Source organism: Mobula birostris, chromosome 6 (genome assembly GCF_030028105.1).
Source record: "Mobula birostris isolate sMobBir1 chromosome 6, sMobBir1.hap1, whole genome shotgun sequence".
NCBI lineage: Eukaryota > Metazoa > Chordata > Chondrichthyes > Myliobatiformes > Myliobatidae > Mobula > Mobula birostris.
Window position 1 is genome coordinate 115,614,587 of NC_092375.1, and position 17,782 is coordinate 115,632,368.

At 45.2% G+C, this 17,782-nt stretch overlaps 2 protein-coding genes across 2 annotated transcripts; both read right to left on the minus strand.

The window, feature by feature from the left end:
• Nucleotides 1–103: 103 nt before the first annotated feature.
• LOC140199293 (C-X-C chemokine receptor type 2-like) lies at nt 104–7,203 on the minus strand. The gene is made up of 2 exons (XM_072261092.1): nt 5,209–7,203; nt 104–3,353 (listed from the first exon to the last, which is right to left on the minus strand). The coding sequence occupies exon 2, from the start codon at nt 3,349–3,351 to the stop codon at nt 2,278–2,280; it is 1,074 nt and encodes a 357-aa protein (XP_072117193.1). The 5' UTR covers nt 3,352–3,353; nt 5,209–7,203; the 3' UTR covers nt 104–2,277.
• A 100-nt stretch (nt 7,204–7,303) lies between these two features.
• LOC140199292 (C-X-C chemokine receptor type 2-like) lies at nt 7,304–13,385 on the minus strand. Its single transcript, XM_072261091.1, has 2 exons — nt 13,112–13,385; nt 7,304–11,286 (listed from the first exon to the last, which is right to left on the minus strand). The coding sequence occupies exon 2, from the start codon at nt 11,282–11,284 to the stop codon at nt 10,211–10,213; it is 1,074 nt and encodes a 357-aa protein (XP_072117192.1). The 5' UTR covers nt 11,285–11,286; nt 13,112–13,385; the 3' UTR covers nt 7,304–10,210.
• Nucleotides 13,386–17,782: the final 4,397 nt, after the last annotated feature.

The window sequence follows — 17,782 nt, forward strand, 5'->3', positions numbered from 1 at the left end:
AAGAAAACTTCTGTTTTCGGAGCTTTTTGGATTTCAGAATTTCAGATAAGGGATTGTGGACTTGTAATTTTATTTTATCTTATATTAGGCCAGGATAGAGTCCTTGTAGTCAGCCAAATAACATTTATTAACATAAATGCAGTTACAGCAAATATCAAGTAAACAAAGAATGCATTGCAACATAAACAACAGGTCTTCCAGTTCAGCCTTCTGAATGGCATCTTCTCCACCTCCCCAAACACGTCAGTATCTTTATCTGATAGTGTTATTCCGCACGGTGCTGGTGAACCGCCCACAATGAGAGGGTTAATGTATGAACAACTTTGATGCTCTGTGCCTGTACTCACCAGAGTTTTGAAGAATGAGTGGGATCTCATTGAAACTTATTGAATATTGAAAGGTCTAGCTAGAGTGAATGTGGAGAGGATATTTCCTATAGCGGGAGAGTCTAGGACCAGAGGGCACACTCTCAGAGTACAAGGACACCCCTGTAGAATGGAGATGATGAGGAATACCTTCAGACAGAGAGTAGTGAATCTGTGGAATACATTGCGACAGACGGTTGTGGAGGCCATGTCACTGGGTATATTTAACACTGAGGTTGATAGGTTCATGATTGGTCAGGGGTTAAAGGTTATGAGGAGAGGCAGGAGAATGGGGAAGGAAAAAAATCAGCCATGCTGGAATGGCAGAGCAGAATGTGTGGGCTGAGTGGCCTGCCTGCTCCTGTATCACACGGTCTTATGAAATTTGAAATTGCATAGACAAATAAATACTGAAAAGACATACTGTAAGGGAAGGCTAAAGTTGGTTACAGTCCTGAATGGAGCTGTGTTGTCAAAGCAAAGCATACAACTGAACATCTTTCACCTATTTAATACCATAAGACCTAAGACAGAGGAGCAGAATTAGACCATTTGGCCCATAGAGTCTGTTTCACCATTCAATCATCACTCATCCTTTGTTCCCCTCTTCAGCCCCACTCCCCAGCTTTCTCCCCGTAACCTTTGATGCTGGTCCAATCAAGAACCTATCAATCTCCACCTTAAATACACCCAACAACCTGGCCTCCACAGTGGCCTATGGTAATAAATTCCACTAATTCACCACCCTCTGGCTAAAGAAATTTCTCAGCATCTGTTTTAATTGGACGCCCCTCTATCCTGAGGCTGTGCCGTCTTGTCCTAGACTCCCCCACCATGAGAAACAGCTTTCCCACATCTATTCTGTCTAGGCCTTTCAATGTTTGAAAGGTTTCAATGAGATCCTCTTCCATCCTTCTAAATTCCAGCGAGAACAGACCCAGAGCTATCAAACGTTCCTTGTATGATAACCCATTCATTCTCGGAATCATCCTTGTGAATCTCCTCTGAGCCCTCTACAAAGCCAGCACATCTTTTCTTAGATAAGGAGCTCAAACCTGTTCACAATACTCAAGGTGAGGCCTCACCAGTGCCTTATAAAGCCTCAGAATCACATCCCTGCTCTTGTGTTCCAGACCTCTTGAAATGAGGTCTAACATTGCATTTGCTTTCCTCACCACCGAATCTACGTACAAGTTAACCTTTAGGGTGTTCTGCACGAGGACCTTCAAGTCCTGTTACACCTCAGATTTTTGGATTTTCTCCCCGTTTAGAACAAGACAAGAAGACAGAACAGACAACATAAAGCATAGAAAAGTACAACACAGTACAGGACCTTCAGCCTGTGATGAGCTGACCATTTCATCTACTCCAAGATCAAGACTTCCTTCCCGTACCCTCATTTTTCTCCCATGGGATGCTGCCACATTCACCGTAATGACTAAAGGGAAAGAGCAATGTATGGGATAAAAAAATCTATGTAGCTTAAAAACTATGCACGTATTTCGTTCTATAGTCTGCCCACACTGGGTGAGAGACAATGCCTTGATTTTGATAATTCTCAGTCAATCTACCAATCTTCAACCGGAGGATTGCAAATATTTCTTCCTTATTCAGAAAGCTAGCATCAGAACCTACCATAGTGCTACCATTCTGGCTGAAGCCAATAGTCCTTGTTGTTAGTTTTCAGACCCCGAGAATCACATGATGTATCTGGTGCAGATGATAATGTGAAAGTGAGTGGTGTCATTGGGATAGCAGAAGCAAAGCCACTCAAACCATATTACTGACCATTGAACTGGATAACAGCGCCATATAGAGAACAGCATCCTATACAATGATGGCTCCAACATCGTATTTAAGCTTCTAATTCGACAACATTCTGATTGGATGAGATTCCACCATCACAGACAGTCTATATCATAGAAGAAACGGGTCCGGATTCCGAGAAAGAGGACACTGATTGCTTATAATGTGCTTTTGCATGTTGACTAATAAGTCCTTTATCTGCCAAGAGGTTGAGTAAGTTCCTCCGGAATTTGAGCCCAATGAAGCCGTATAAGATTGGATTAATGCAGCAATGCAGAAATCCCAGAATCTGAGTCACGGACAGAGCCCGGTCGATGTGATTGCGCCTGTCACAAGTCTCGGCGATGAGCTTGCTTCTCATCAGAGTGTCGACAAACACGGTGATATTGTGGGGCAGCCAACAAATGAGAAATGCAAGCACCACGGCGATAATGACCTTCATGGCTTTCTGCTTCTGGAAACCCTTTGTCTGACACAGTCTGCGGATGGTGACACTGTAGCAGAAGACCATGACACCCAGTGGGATGAGGAACCCAATGACATGACGCAAGAACCTGGTGGTGTTTTTCCAGGTTGCAATGAATTCACCCTCGAGTAACTCGTAACACAGGACTCTTCCATCGTAGACGAACTTGCCCTTGTAGAGGATGGGTAAAGACAAGAGAACAGCCAGCACCCACACAACAGCACAGACCAGTTTGATCAGGACCGGCCGCTTCTGCCTGTGGGACTGGGCAGAGTGGACGATGGCGAGGTAACGGTCAACACTGATGCAGGCCAGAAACAGGATGCCACTGTAAAAGTTCACCTCCTGGAGCATGCTGACAACCTTACACATGGCATCGTCAAACACCCACCCAGACATGGCATCCACTGCCCAGAAGGGCAGAGAAATGGCAAAGAGCAGGTCAGCCGTGGCAAGGTGGAGCAGGTAGACGTCTGTCGATGATGTTGAGCGCCGATTGTGTAGAATGACGATCATCACCACCAGGTTCCCCATCACGGCGAGGAAACACACCAGGCTGTAGACAACGGCCAATGTGAGATTGACCCAGTTTCCAAAATTTACAGGGTGGCAAGGACTGGAGTTCTGATCAGTGAGTACATATTCTGGATATGTGTAATTGTCAAACATATCCCCAAAGTCTACATCATCGAGATCATAGTTCAGGACAGCCATCCCTGAAAGAAACAGAGAAATACATCATAAATACAAGAGATTCTGGAGATGCTGGATATCTTAGGCAACACACACAAAATGATTGAGGAACTCAATAAGTCAGGCAGCATCTATGGAGGGGAATATCCAGTCAATGATTTGGGCTGAGCCTTTCATCAGGACTGGCAAGAAAGGGGGCTGAAGACAGGAAAAGGTAGGTGGGGGATAGGGGAGATGAAGTAAGAAGCTGAGGGGTGAGAGTTGGAAGGGGTAAGGAGCTGAAAAAGAAGTCAGGTATCTGATAAGAGAGGAGAGAGGGGAGAGAGGGAAAGAGGAGGATCACCCATGGGAGGTGATGGGCAGGCGAGGAGAAGAGAAGAGGTGAGAGGGGAGCTAGAACGGGGAATGGAAAGACAGAGATAGGAGTGGGGGATAAATTAGTGAAATCAATGCTTTTGTTCCAGTTGCTACCATCTGGGAAATGGTACCGCAGCATAAAAGCCAGGACCAACAGGACAGCTTCTTCCACCAGGCCATTACACTGCTTAACTCATGTTGACACAACTGTATTTCTGTGTGATATTGACTATCCTGTTGTACATACTATTTATTATAAATGAACATAAATTGCACATCGCACATTTGGATGGAAACGTAACGTAAAGATTTTTACTGCTCATGTATATGAAGGACGTAAGTAGTAAAGTCAATTCAATTCAATTGTGCTATCAGGTTGGCAGTTACCCAAATAGACTGAGAGCTGTTGGTCCTCCAACTAGAAAGGGTAAGAAGGTGGCATGACTGTGGAGAGGTTAGCAGAGCACTTTACAGTACCAGCCACCCAGGTTCAATTCATGCCTCTTCCTATCAGGAGATTGTATGCTCTCTGCTTGACCGAGTGGATTTCCTCTGGGTGCTCCAGTTATCTCTCACAGTCCAAAGACGTTCTGATTGGCAGGTTAGTTGGTCATTGTAAATTTTCCCATGATTGGGCTGGGATTAAATTGACGGGTTGCTGGGTGACACGGCTTGAAGGGTCTATTCCGAGCTGAATCTCAATAAATAAACTTGTCTTATCTTGTTCGTCATGGAGCTTGTGGACCAACATGTCAGAATGGGGACGGGAAGTCAATTTGAAATGGGTAGCCACTGGGAAATTTTGCCTTGCGATCCTGCAATTGACATCGGGTCTCACTGATGTAGGGGAGACCAGACCAAGAGCACTGGTTACAGTCGATGACCCTGACAGCCTCGTAGGTGAGGTGTCTCCTCACCTGGAAGGAATGTTTGGGGCCCTGAATTGTGGTGAAGGAGGAAGTAGAGGAGCAGGTGTAGCCCTTCAGAATCAGAATGAGAACCAGGTTTTTTATCACTTATTTGTCCAGAAATTTGTTGTTTTGCAGCAGCAGGACAGTATAATACATAAAAAATTACTGTAAATTATAAACACTAGAGGTTTTATAGATGCTGGAAATCTAGAGCAGTACACACCTCTGTCGAGAGGAATAAAGAATTGACATTTTGGGCCGAGACTGGAAAGGAAGGGGCAGAACCTGGAATAAGATGGTGTGGGGAGGGAAAGGAGTACAAAGTCTCAACACTTCAACTGTGGTCTGACCAGTGCCTTATAGAGCCTGGCTGTTCATTTCACTTTGTCTCTTTATTCCCCTGCACAGATGCTGCCTGACCTGCTGAGTTCAGCCAACATTTTGTGTGTTACCATGGGTTACAGTAACAAATTCTGTACATACAAAACTAATAGGTAGGGCAATAAGAGATCAAATAGTGAGGTCGAAATCTGACGGCAGAGGGAAAGAAGCTCTTCCTAAGATGAGTATGTGTGTGTGAGTGTGTGTGTGTGGATTCAGGCTCCTGTACCTCCTCTCTGATGGTAATAATGAGAAGAAGATAAGTCCTGTGTGGCGGGGGTCCTTAATGGTGGATGCTGCTAGTTTGAAGCATCAGCTTTTGAAGATGTCCTCAGTGGTGGGGAGGCTACAGCCCGTGATGGAGCTGGCCGAATCAGCAATCTTCAGCAGGCTTTTCTGATCCTGTGCGTTGAAGCCTCCAAACTAGACGGTGATGCAACCAGTTAGATGCTGTCCAACAGTCCATCTCTGGAAATTTGATGGAGTCTTCGGTGACATAACAAAATTCCTCAAACTCCTAATGAAATATAGATTCTCCCCGTGAACTGCATGGGTTTCTTCCAGATGGTCCGGATTCCTCTCTCATTCCAAAGTCGTGCGGGTTAGGGTTACTAAGTTGTGGGAGTGCTATGTCAGTGCCGGAGATGTGACAAGATTTCTGGGCTCCCCTCAGCTAAATTTTCACTGATCTGATTTGATGCAAATGACGCATTTCACTGTATATTTGGATGTACATGCTTTTTACTCTTTTTCCTATGGTGGATCGGATAATAATGAGTCAGAGTACTGAAAGGGGATAGACTGCCTGGTGACAGTGACCTTACCCCAATGCCAGCAAAACAAAAGAGCTGGTTGTTGACTTCAGGAAGGTGGCGGTAGGTCGGTGGGGGAGAGGTGGTCAGGGGCAGAGCAGAGACTCGGTTAACATCAATTACTGAGGTCAAGAAGGTTTAGAGTTTCTACATATCTCATGCATCGCCGTCATTTACTGTAACATACTTTCTCCAAGTATAGGGAGTGGTGGGTGTGTGGAACGTGCTGCCAGGGTGGTGGTAGAGGAAGATACATTGGGGAACATTTAAGAGAGTCTTAGATAGGCACATGGATGATTAAAAAAAAATTGAGTACTATGTGGGAGGGAAAGTTTAGATTGAACTTAGAGTAGGTTAAATAGTCAGCCGAGGGGACTTTACTGCGCTGATAAGTTTAATGAGCTATGTTCTTTAGAAAGTAGCCAATTTAACTTTGACCATAACTACATCACAGTAACCTGGGGGAGGAAGCAAAGGGAGAGCACAGTGGAACATCAGGTAGATCCAGTGACCCAAGTTCGATCCCAATCTCCGGTGCTCTCTGTGTGGAGTTTGCATTCTCTGTGAGGGTTCCCCACTATTCTGGAGGCTCTCATTTCCTCCCACATTCCAAAGCCATGCAGAGTAAATTGGCCACTGAAGTTTGCCCCCAATACACAGTTGAGGGGCAGATCTGATGGGAAGACTGGAAGAATTTATGACGCAGAAACTAATTGGAGAGTGGATTGCTCTGTGAGCTAGCACAGCTTCGATGGGCTGAACAAGAATCCTACAGAAGAAAATTCAAAAACCTCTATCCCCTTGCTTTACAAAACTCCATCTGCCTCCGACCTAAAAATTAAGATTTGAGGTCATTACTTTTATAAAATAACTTGATTTGTTACATGAACATCTAACCACACGGAGAAATGTGTTGATTTGTCTCAGTGACCAACACAGACTAAAAACATGTTGGGGACAGCCTGTAATTATCACCTTGATTCACGTGCCAACATAGCATGCCCACAAGTCACTAACCCTTACCCATGTGTCTTTGGAATGTGGGAGGAAACCAGAACAGCCAGAGGAAACCTTCACAGTCACAGGGAGAATGAACAAACTCTTTACAGGCAGTGGCAAGATTTGAACCCAAATCAGTGATCGCTGGTGCTGTAAAGTGATTGTGCTAACCATGATACTAAACAGAATTTGCTGAGGTGTGTTGGTCAGGGGACGAGATACAACAGACAAAAACAACATTCAAAATTCAACAACGTTGTGGGCCGAAGGGCCTGTTTCTGATGTACTGTTCTATGTTCCAAATGAACGTGTAACCAGTACGAGCGCTGAGCCACAACTGACATCTGGTGGCCTCTGCTCGTGCTGCCACGTCACACCTGAGTAATGTCAGCTGTTGGCGAGAAAAACTTCGGTTTTTGGAGCTTTTTGGATTTCAGAATTTCGGATAAGGGATTGTGGATCTGTAATTTTATTTTATATTAGGCCAGGATAGAGTAGGCCAGGATAGAGTCCTTGCAGTCAGCCAAATAACATTTATTAAAATAAATGCAGTTACAGCAAATATCAAGTAAACAAAGAATGCATTGCAACATAAACAACAGGTCTTCCAGTTCAACCTTCTGAATGGCATCTTCTCCACCTCCCCAAACACGTCAGTATCTTTATCTGATGATGTTATTCCGCACGGTGCTCGTGAACCGCCCACAATGAGAGGGTTAATGTATGACCAGCTTTGATGCTCTGCGCCTGTACTCACCAGAGTTTTGAAGAATGAAGGGGATCCATTTTGAAGAATGAGGGGACCTTGTACACTGAGACTGTGCACAAAGACATCCCTTTTGAATAGAAATGAAGAGGAATAGAGAGGATGGTGAATCCGTTACCACAGATGGTTGTGGAGGCCAAGTCACTGGCTATATTTAAAACAGAGTTTGATCGGTTCTTGAGTAGTTGAAGGTTATGTGTAGAAGGCAGGAGAATAGGGAAGAAATGGAAGGGCCACGGTGGAATGGCAGAGCAGACTGCGTGGGCTGAGTGGCCTGCCTGCTCCTGTATCATCTGGGTTATGAAATTTGAAATCGCATAGACAAATAAATACTGAGAAGAGATACTGAAAAGGAAAGGTAAGTTGGTTACAGTCCTGAAGGGAGATGTGTTGTTAAAGCAAAGCTGAAGCTTTTTCACTTATCTCCCCAGAACAAGAGGATAAAACAGACAATATACAACACAGAAAAGTACAGCACAGTACAGGCCTTTCAGTCCACGATGTTGTGCTGACTATTTCTCCTACCCCAAGATTAATCTCATCCCACATTCTCCCAATTTTTCTTCCATGGGAAGTTGCCACATTCACCGTAATGATTAAAGGGAAAGAGCAATGCCTGGGATTAAAAAAAATCTATGTAGCCTAAAAACTATGGACGTATATTGTTCTCCAGTCTGCTCACACTGGGTAGAGCCAATGCCTCGATTTTGATGATGCTGAGTTATGGAATAGTTCTTAATCTAGCAATCTTCAACTGGTGTGCAAATATTTCTTCCTTATTCAGAAGGCTAGGAACAGCTTGGCTGCCCGAATGGCCTGTCCCGCAGTGCTAAAATTCTGCGTGAAGCCAGTAGTCCTTGTGGTTTGTTTACAATCACCAAATATCATGTAATGTATCAGTTGCAGATGATAATGCGAAAGCGAGAGCTATCTTGGGATAGCAGAGATGAAACCATTCAAATCACATTATTGATCATCAACACACTCAAAGTGCTGGAGGAGCACAGCAGGTCAGGCAGCATCTATGGATGGAAATAAGCAGTCGACATTTCAGGCTGAGACCCTTCATCAGGACTGGAAGGGTAGGGTGAAGAAGTCAAAATAAAAAGGTAGAGGAGGGGAGAGAGGAAGAGGCACGAGGTGGCAGGTGATAGGTGAAGTCGGGAGAGTGTGAGGGGCTGAAGTAAAGAGTTTTCTCGATCTCTCAATCTCTATCTCTGCAGTTAGCCTATCTACTGATATCTTTTATAAACTCGCTGACTCTCACATCTATCTTGACTATACCTCTTCCTATGTGGTCGCTTGTAAAATTGCCATTCCAGTTTCTCAGTTCCTCTGTCTCTGCTACACCTGTTCTCAGGATGAGGACTTTCATTCCAGCACTAATGAGATGTCCTCCTTCTTCAAAGAAAGGGACTTCCCTTCCTCCACAGTCAATGCTGCCCTCAACTGCATCTCTTCCATTTTAGGCACATCTGCTCTCAACCCCATCCTCCCGCCACCTCACCAGGGATAGGGTTCCTCTTGTCCTCACCTACCACCCCACTAGCCTCCGCATCCAGCACATAATTCTCTGCAACTTCTGCCATCTTCAGTGGGGTCCCACAACCAAACACACCTTTCTCTGCCCCCATTTTCTGCATTCTGCAGGGATCGCTCCCTGGACAACTTCTTTGTCCACTCATGCCTCCCCGCTGATCTCATCCCTGGCACTTATCCTTGCAAGAGGAACAAGTCCCAGTCCTGACCCTACACCTTCTCCCTCACTACCATTCAGGGCCCCAACTTGTCCCTCCAGGTGAGGTGACACTTCACCTGCAAGTCTGTTGGGGTCGTCTACTTTACCTGGTGCTCCTGGTGTGGCCTCCTGGAAATTGGCGAGACCCGGCATAGATTGTGAGACCGCTTCGCCAAGCACCTTCGCTCCCTCTGTCACAAAAAGCGGGATTTTCCGATGGTCACCCATCTCAATTTTATTTCCCGTTCCCATTCCAACATGTCTGTCCATGGCTTCCTCTACTGCCACAATGAGGCCTCTCTCAGGTTGGAGGATATATTCAGTCTGGGTAGCCTCCAACCTGATGGCATGAACATTGATTTCTTGAACCTCCAGTAATTGCCCCCCCACCTCTCCCTCAGAATTCTCCATTCTTGTTTCCCTCTCATAACTTATCTCCTTGCCTGCCCATCACCTCCCTCTGGTGCTCCTCCCCCTTCCCTTTCTTCCATGGTCTTCCCTTCTCCAGCCCTGTATCTCGTCCACCAATCAACGTCCTAGCTCTTTACTTCACCCCGCTCCTCCTCTCCCGGTTTCACCTAACACTTGCCTCCTTGTACGTCTTCCTCTCCTCTCTGCACTTTCTTAGTCTGACTCCTTCCCCCTTCCTTCCTAGTGCTGGTGACGGGTCTCGGCCTGAAATAGCGACTGCTTACTCTTTTCCAAAGATGCTGCCTGACCTGCTGAGCTCCTCCAGCACTTTGTGTGTGTTGCTCTAGATTTCCAGCATCTGCAGAATCTCTTGGGTTTAATGACCATCAAACTAGATAACAGCAAAGAGTGGAAAACATCCCACACAATAATGGCTCCAACATCGTATTTAAGCTTCTAGTTCGACAATATTCTGATTGGATGAGATTCCACCATCACAGACAGTCTATATTGTAGAAGAAACGAGTCCGGATTCCGAGGAAGTGGACACCGATCGCTTATAATGTGCTTTTGCATGTTGACTAATAAGTCCTTTATCTGCCAAGAGGTTGAGTAAGTTCCTCCGGAATTTGAGCCCAATGAAGCCGTATAAGATTGGATTAATGCAGCAATGCAGAAATCCCAGAATCCGAGTCACGGACAGAGCCCGGTCGATGTGATTGCGCCTGTCACAAGTCTCGGCGATGAGCTTGCTTCTCATCAGAGTGTCGACAAACACGGTGATATTGTGGGGCAGCCAACAAATGAGAAATGCAAGCACCACGGCGATAATGACCTTCATGGCTTTCTGCTTCTGGAAACCCTTTGTCTGACACAGTCTGCGGATGGTGACACTGTAGCAGAAGACCATGACACCCAGTGGAATGAGGAACCCAATGACATGACGTAAGAACCTGGTGGTGTTTTTCCAGGTTGTGATGGATTCACCCTCGAGTAACTCATAACACAGGACTCTTCCATCGTAGACGAACTTGCCCTTGTAGAGGATGGGTAAAGACAAGAGAACAGCCAGCACCCACACAACAGCACAGACCAGTTTGATCAGGACCGGCCGCTTCTGCCTGTGGGACTGGGCAGAGTGGACGATGGCGAGGTAACGGTCAACACTGATGCAGGCCAGAAACAGGATGCCACTGTAAAAGTTCACCTCCTGGAGCATGCTGACAACCTTACACATGGCATCGTCAAACACCCACCCAGACATGGCATCCACTGCCCAGAAGGGCAGAGAAATGGCAAAGAGCAGGTCAGCCGTGGCAAGGTGGAGCAGGTAGACGTCTGTCGATGATGTTGAGCGCCGATTGTGTAGAATGACGATCATCACCACCAGGTTCCCCATCACGGCGAGGAAACACACCAGGCTGTAGACAACGGCCAATGTGAGATTGACCCAGTTTCCAAAATTTACAGGGTGGCAAGGACTGGAGTTCTGATCAGTGAGTACATATTCTGGATATGTGTAATTGTCAAACATATCCCCAAAGTCTACATCATCGAGATCATAGTTCAGGACAGCCATCCCTGAAAGAAACAGAGAAATACATCATAAATACAAGAGATTCTGGAGATGCTGGATATCTTAGGCAACACACACAAAATGATTGAGGAACTCAATAAGTCAGGCAGCATCTATGGAGGGGAATATCCAGTCAATGATTTGGGCTGAGCCTTTCATCAGGACTGGCAAGAAAGGGGGCTGAAGACAGGAAAAGGTAGGTGGGGGATAGGGGAGATGAAGTAAGAAGCTGAGGGGTGAGAGTTGGAAGGGGTAAGGAGCTGAAAAAGAAGTCAGGTATCTGATAAGAGAGGAGAGAGGGGAGAGAGGGAAAGAGGAGGATCACCCATGGGAGGTGATGGGCAGGCGAGGAGAAGAGAAGAGGTGAGAGGGGAGCTAGAACGGGGAATGGAAAGACAGAGATAGGAGTGGGGGATAAATTAGTGAAATCAATGCTTTTGTTCCAGTTGCTACCATCTGGGAAATGGTACCGCAGCATAAAAGCCAGGACCAACAGGACAGCTTCTTCCACCAGGCCATTACACTGCTTAACTTATGTTGACACAACTGTATTTCTGTGTGATATTGACTATCCTGTTGTACATACTATTTATTATAAATGAACATAAATTGCACATCGCACATTTGGATGGAAACGTAACGTAAAGATTTTTACTGCTCATGTATATGAAGGACGTAAGTAGTAAAGTCAATTCAATTCAATTGTGCTATCAGGTTGGCAGTTACCCAAATAGACTGAGAGCTGTTGGTCCTCCAACTAGAAAGGGTAAGAAGGTGGCATGACTGTGGAGAGGTTAGCAGAGCACTTTACAGTACCAGCCACCCAGGTTCAATTCATGCCTCTTCCTATCAGGAGATTGTATGCTCTCTGCTTGACCGAGTGGATTTCCTCTGGGTGCTCCAGTTATCTCTCACAGTCCAAAGACGTTCTGATTGGCAGGTTAGTTGGTCATTGTAAATTTTCCCATGATTGGGCTGGGATTAAATTGACGGGTTGCTGGGTGACACGGCTTGAAGGGTCTATTCCGAGCTGAATCTCAATAAATAAATCAATAAATAAACTTGTCTTATCTTGGTCATCAAGGAGGTTGTGGATGGACATGTCGGAATGGGGACGGGAAGTCAATTTGAAATGGGTAGCCACTGGGAAATTCTGCCTTGCGATGCTGCAATTGACATTGGGTCTCACTGATGTAGGGGAGACCAGACCAAGAGCACTGGTTACAGTCGATGACCCTGACAGCCTCGTAGGTGAGGCTTGATTTGTTACATGAGCATCTAACCATACGGTGAAATGTGTTGATTTGTCTCAGTGACCAACACAGACCAAAAACAAGTTGGGGACAGCCTGCAATTATCATCGTGATTCATGTGCCAACGTAGCATGCCCACAAGTCACTATCCCTTACCCGTGTGCCTTCGGAATGTGGGAGGAAACCAGAACACCTGGAGGAAACCTTCACAGACACAGGGAGAATGAACAAAAGCAGTGGCAAGAATCGAACTCAAATCAGTGATTGCTGGTGCTGTAAAGTGATTGTGCTAACCACTGCACTATACGGAACTTGCTGAGGTGTGTTGGTCAGGGGACAAGATAAAACAGATAACAAGAACTTTCAAAATTCAACAACATTGTGGGCCGAAGGGCCTGTTTCTGATGTACTGTTCTATGTTCTAAATGAATACCAGCATGTATTTACAATGTAAACAGCATTATAAAATCATTACACCTGAAAAATGTGTCATTGATATTCAGAGAAACTCTTTCACAAATATATACAAAATGCTGAAGAGGTCTGTCAATAAGTGAGATGATTAAAATCTGCTTACCTCCACGACAGGACTTTGATGTTTCCAACTTGCCGGTGTGAGGGTTAACTTGTTCCTTTCCTCATCTAACAGGTAAGACACACACTGAGCCTTTGACGAGGTTCGTTTACATGAATGTGTCAATCGAATAACAATGACCATCTGGAAATTGGAGAGGTGTTGTAAGAAATGTAGAAATGTGTCTACCTACGGGAAGAAGAGTGGCAAATCCCACAGACTGGAAACTGCAAGAGCATGCGTCATCTGTATGGGTGAAATCAGGTTGTGACAGAACCAACCCAGTTTTCAACATTATCTCTGCTTCCTGTCGTGTTCTTGTTGAATCGGGGTCATTGGTCAGAACTGTTCAAATGCAAGTTGTTTTCTTATCAGAGAAGCAAATACCCAGGGTGGAGCTGCCGGACCAGCACAGTACATCACAAACATAACCACTCAAGATAACAAACTTAAAATTATGTTCTTCATACATAAATTACATGTGCACAAAATAACCAACAAAGTAAATGACAAGTCTGGATAAGGTTCTTGATTAGTAAGGCCATCACATGTTATGGGGAGAAGACGGGAGAATGGGGCTGAGAGGGATAGTATGATGATGGAATGGTGGAGGAGAATCGATGGGCCAGATGACCTAGTTCTACTCCCATGTTGTAGAGCCTTCTGGACCTATGATCCACCAAGACCTGTGTGGATGAGCATGTGTCTTCACATACATACCAGACATACCCAAACCAAAAGCCACAGATGAACCAGGAGATTCGTAGACTATCAAAAGCTAGGTATGCGTAATTCAAGACAGGTTATCCAGAATGACACAAGAAGTCCAGGTAAGGTCTATGGAAGGCTATTTTAAAAAAGCATTTCTGATTGAGGTTAGGGACAGAATCGGATGTACGCTAGCTCTGGCAGGGTTCGCAGTGGATTACTTCCGAAAGGGTGAAAGCTAACATCATGAATGGCAGTGATGCTTCATTCCCAGGTGAGTTCAATGCTTTTTACACACACTTTGAAAGGGAGGATTAAACTACACCTGCCCAATTCCCTGTAGCATCTGGTGACCTGTAATCTCTGTCTTGGAGGCCAATATCAGAACATCTGTCAAAAGGGTGATCCCTTGCCAAGCATCAGACCCAGATGGTGAAACTGTAGGGCTCTGAAAACCTGAGCCAACCAACTGCCAGGAACGTTCAAGGACATCTTCAAACCATCACTGCTGTAGTCGGAGGCTCCCACCTGCTTCAAATGGGCGACAACGTTTCAGTCCCCAAGAAGAACATGGTGAACTGCAATGACTATCACTCTGTGGCACTCATCGACTGTGATGACGTGCTTTGAGAGGTTGGCCATGACGAGAATCCACTCCTGTCTATGCAAGAAGCTGGACCCACTGCAATTTGTCTATCGCCACAATAGGTCTACAGTAGATACAATCTCACTGGCTCTCCACTTGGCCTTGGGTCACGTGGACAATAGTAATACTTATGTCAGGCTGCAACTTATAGACTACAGCTCAGTGTTCAACACAATCATACCCTCATTTCTAATCAATAGGCTCTAGTACCTGGGCCGCTATACATCCCATTGCAACTGGATCCTTGATTTCCTCACCAAAAGACTACAGTCTGTATGAATTGGATGTAACATCTCCACCTTGCTGACAGTCAGCACTGGTGCACAAGGGTGTGTGCTTAGCCTACTGTTCCACTCTCTCTACACCTGTGATTGTGTGGTTAGGAGCAGCCTAAATGCCTTCTATACATTTTCCAATGATACAGCTGTTGAACGGTGTCGCAGCAACAAACTTGCCCTCTACATCAGTAAGACCAAGGAATTGACTGTGACTTCAGGAAGCATAAGATGAGGGAACACACACCAGTCCTCACTGAGGGATCAGAAGTGGAAAGGGTGAGCGGTTTCAAGTTTCTGAGTATCAGCATCTCTGAGGATCTATCCTGAGCCCAACATATTGATGCAGTTACAGAGAAGCCTTGACAACAGCAATATTTCATTACGAGTTTGAAGAGAATTGATATGTCACCAAAGACACTCACAAATTTCTACAGATGTATCACAGAGAGCATTCTAACTGGTTGTTATGTGTCTACTTAGAGGAAGAAGACTGGTAAATCCCACAGATTGGAAACTGCAAAAATATGTGTCATCTGTATGGGTGAAATCAGGTTGTGACAGAACCAACCCAATTTGCAACATTATCTCTGCTTCCTGTCGTGTTCTTATTGAATCGGGGTCATTGGTCAGAACTGTTCAAATGCAAGTTGTTTTCTTATCAGAGAAGCAAATACCCAGGGTGGAGCTGCCGGACCAGCACAGTACATCACAAACATAACCACTCAAGATAACAAACTTAAAATTATGTACTTCATACATAAATTACGTGTGCACAAAATAACCAACAAAGTAAATGACAAGTCTGGATAAGGTTCTTGATTAGTAAGGCCATCACATGTTATGGGGAGAAGACGGGAGAATGGGGCTGAGAGGGATAGTATGATGATGGAATGGTGGAGGAGAATCGATGGGCCAGATGACCTAGTTCTACTCCCATGTTGTAGAGCCTTCTGGACCTATGATCCACCAAGACCTGTGTGGATGAGCATGTGTCTTCACATACATACCAGACATACCCAAACCAAAAGCCACAGATGAACCAGGAGATTCGTAGACTATCAAAAGCTAGGTATGCGTAATTCAAGACAGGTTATCCAGAACGACACAAGAAGTCCAGGTAAGGCCTATGGAAGGCTATTTTAAAAAAGCATTTCTGATTGAGGTTAGGGACAGAATCGGATGTACGCTAGCTCTGGCAGGGTTCGCAATGGATTACTTCCGAAAGGGTGAAAGCTAACATCATGAATGGCAGTGATGCTTCATTCCCAGGTGAGTTCAATGCTTTTTACACACACTTTGAAAGGGAGGATTAAACTACACCTGCCCAATTCCCTGTAGCATCTGGTGACCTGTAATCTCTGTCTTGGAGGCCAATATCAGAACATCTGTCAAAAGGGTGATCCCTTGCCAAGCATCAGACCCAGATGGTGAAACTGTAGAGCTCTGAAAACCTGAGCCAACCAACTGCCAGGAACGTTCAAGGACATCTTCAAACCATCACTGCTGTAGTCGGAGGCTCCCACCTGCTTCAAATGGGCGACAACGTTTCAGTCCCCAAGAAGAACATGGTGAACTGCAATGACTATCACTCTGTGGCACTCATCGACTGTGATGACGTGCTTTGAGAGGTTGGCCATGACGAGAATCCACTCCTGTCTATGCAAGAAGCTGGACCCACTGCAATTTGTCTATCGCCACAATAGGTCTACAGTAGATACAATCTCACTGGCTCTCCACTTGGCCTTGGGTCACGTGGACAATAGTAATACTTATGTCAGGCTGCAACTTATAGACTACAGCTCAGTGTTCAACACAATCATACCCTCATTTCTAATCAATAGGCTCTAGTACCTGGGCCGCTATACATCCCATTGCAACTGGATCCTTGATTTCCTCACCAAAAGACTACAGTCTGTATGAATTGGATGTAACATCTCCACCTTGCTGACAGTCAGCACTGGTGCACAAGGGTGTGTGCTTAGCCTACTGTTCCACTCTCTCTACACCTGTGATTGTGTGGTTAGGAGCAGCCTAAATGCCTTCTATACATTTTCCAATGATACAGCTGTTGAACGGTGTCGCAGCAACAAACTTGCCCTCTACATCAGTAAGACCAAGGAATTGACTGTGACTTCAGGAAGCATAAGATGAGGGAACACACACCAGTCCTCACTGAGGGATCAGAAGTGGAAAGGGTGAGCGGTTTCAAGTTTCTGAGTATCAGCATCTCTGAGGATCTATCCTGAGCCCAACATATTGATGCAGTTACAGAGAAGCCTTGACAACAGCAATATTTCATTACGAGTTTGAAGAGAATTGATATGTCACCAAAGACACTCACAAATTTCTACAGATGTATCACAGAGAGCATTCTAACTGGTTGTTATGTGTCTACTTAGAGGAAGAAGACTGGTAAATCCCACAGATTGGAAACTGCAAAAATATGTGTCATCTGTATGGGTGAAATCAGGTTGTGACAGAACCAACCCAATTTGCAACATTATCTCTGCTTCCTGTCGTGTTCTTATTGAATCGGGGTCATTGGTCAGAACTGTTCAAATGCAAGTTGTTTTCTTATCAGAGAAGCAAATACCCAGGGTGGAGCTGCCGGACCAGCACAGTACATCACAAACATAACCACTCAAGATAACAAACTTAAAATTATGTACTTCATACATAAATTACATGTGCACAAAATAACCAACAAAGTAAATGACAAGTCTGGATAAGGTTCTTGATTAGTAAGGCCATCACATGTTATGGGGAGAAGACGGGAGAATGGGGCTGAGAGGGATAGTATGATGATGGAATGGTGGAGGAGAATCGATGGGCCAGATGACCTAGTTCTACTCCCATGTTGTAGAGCCTTCTGGACCTATGATCCACCAAGACCTGTGTGGATGAGCATGTGTCTTCACATACATACCAGACATACCCAAACCAAAAGCCACAGATGAACCAGGAGATTCGTAGACTATCAAAAGCTAGGTATGCGTAATTCAAGACAGGTTATCCAGAATGACACAAGAAGTCCAGGTAAGG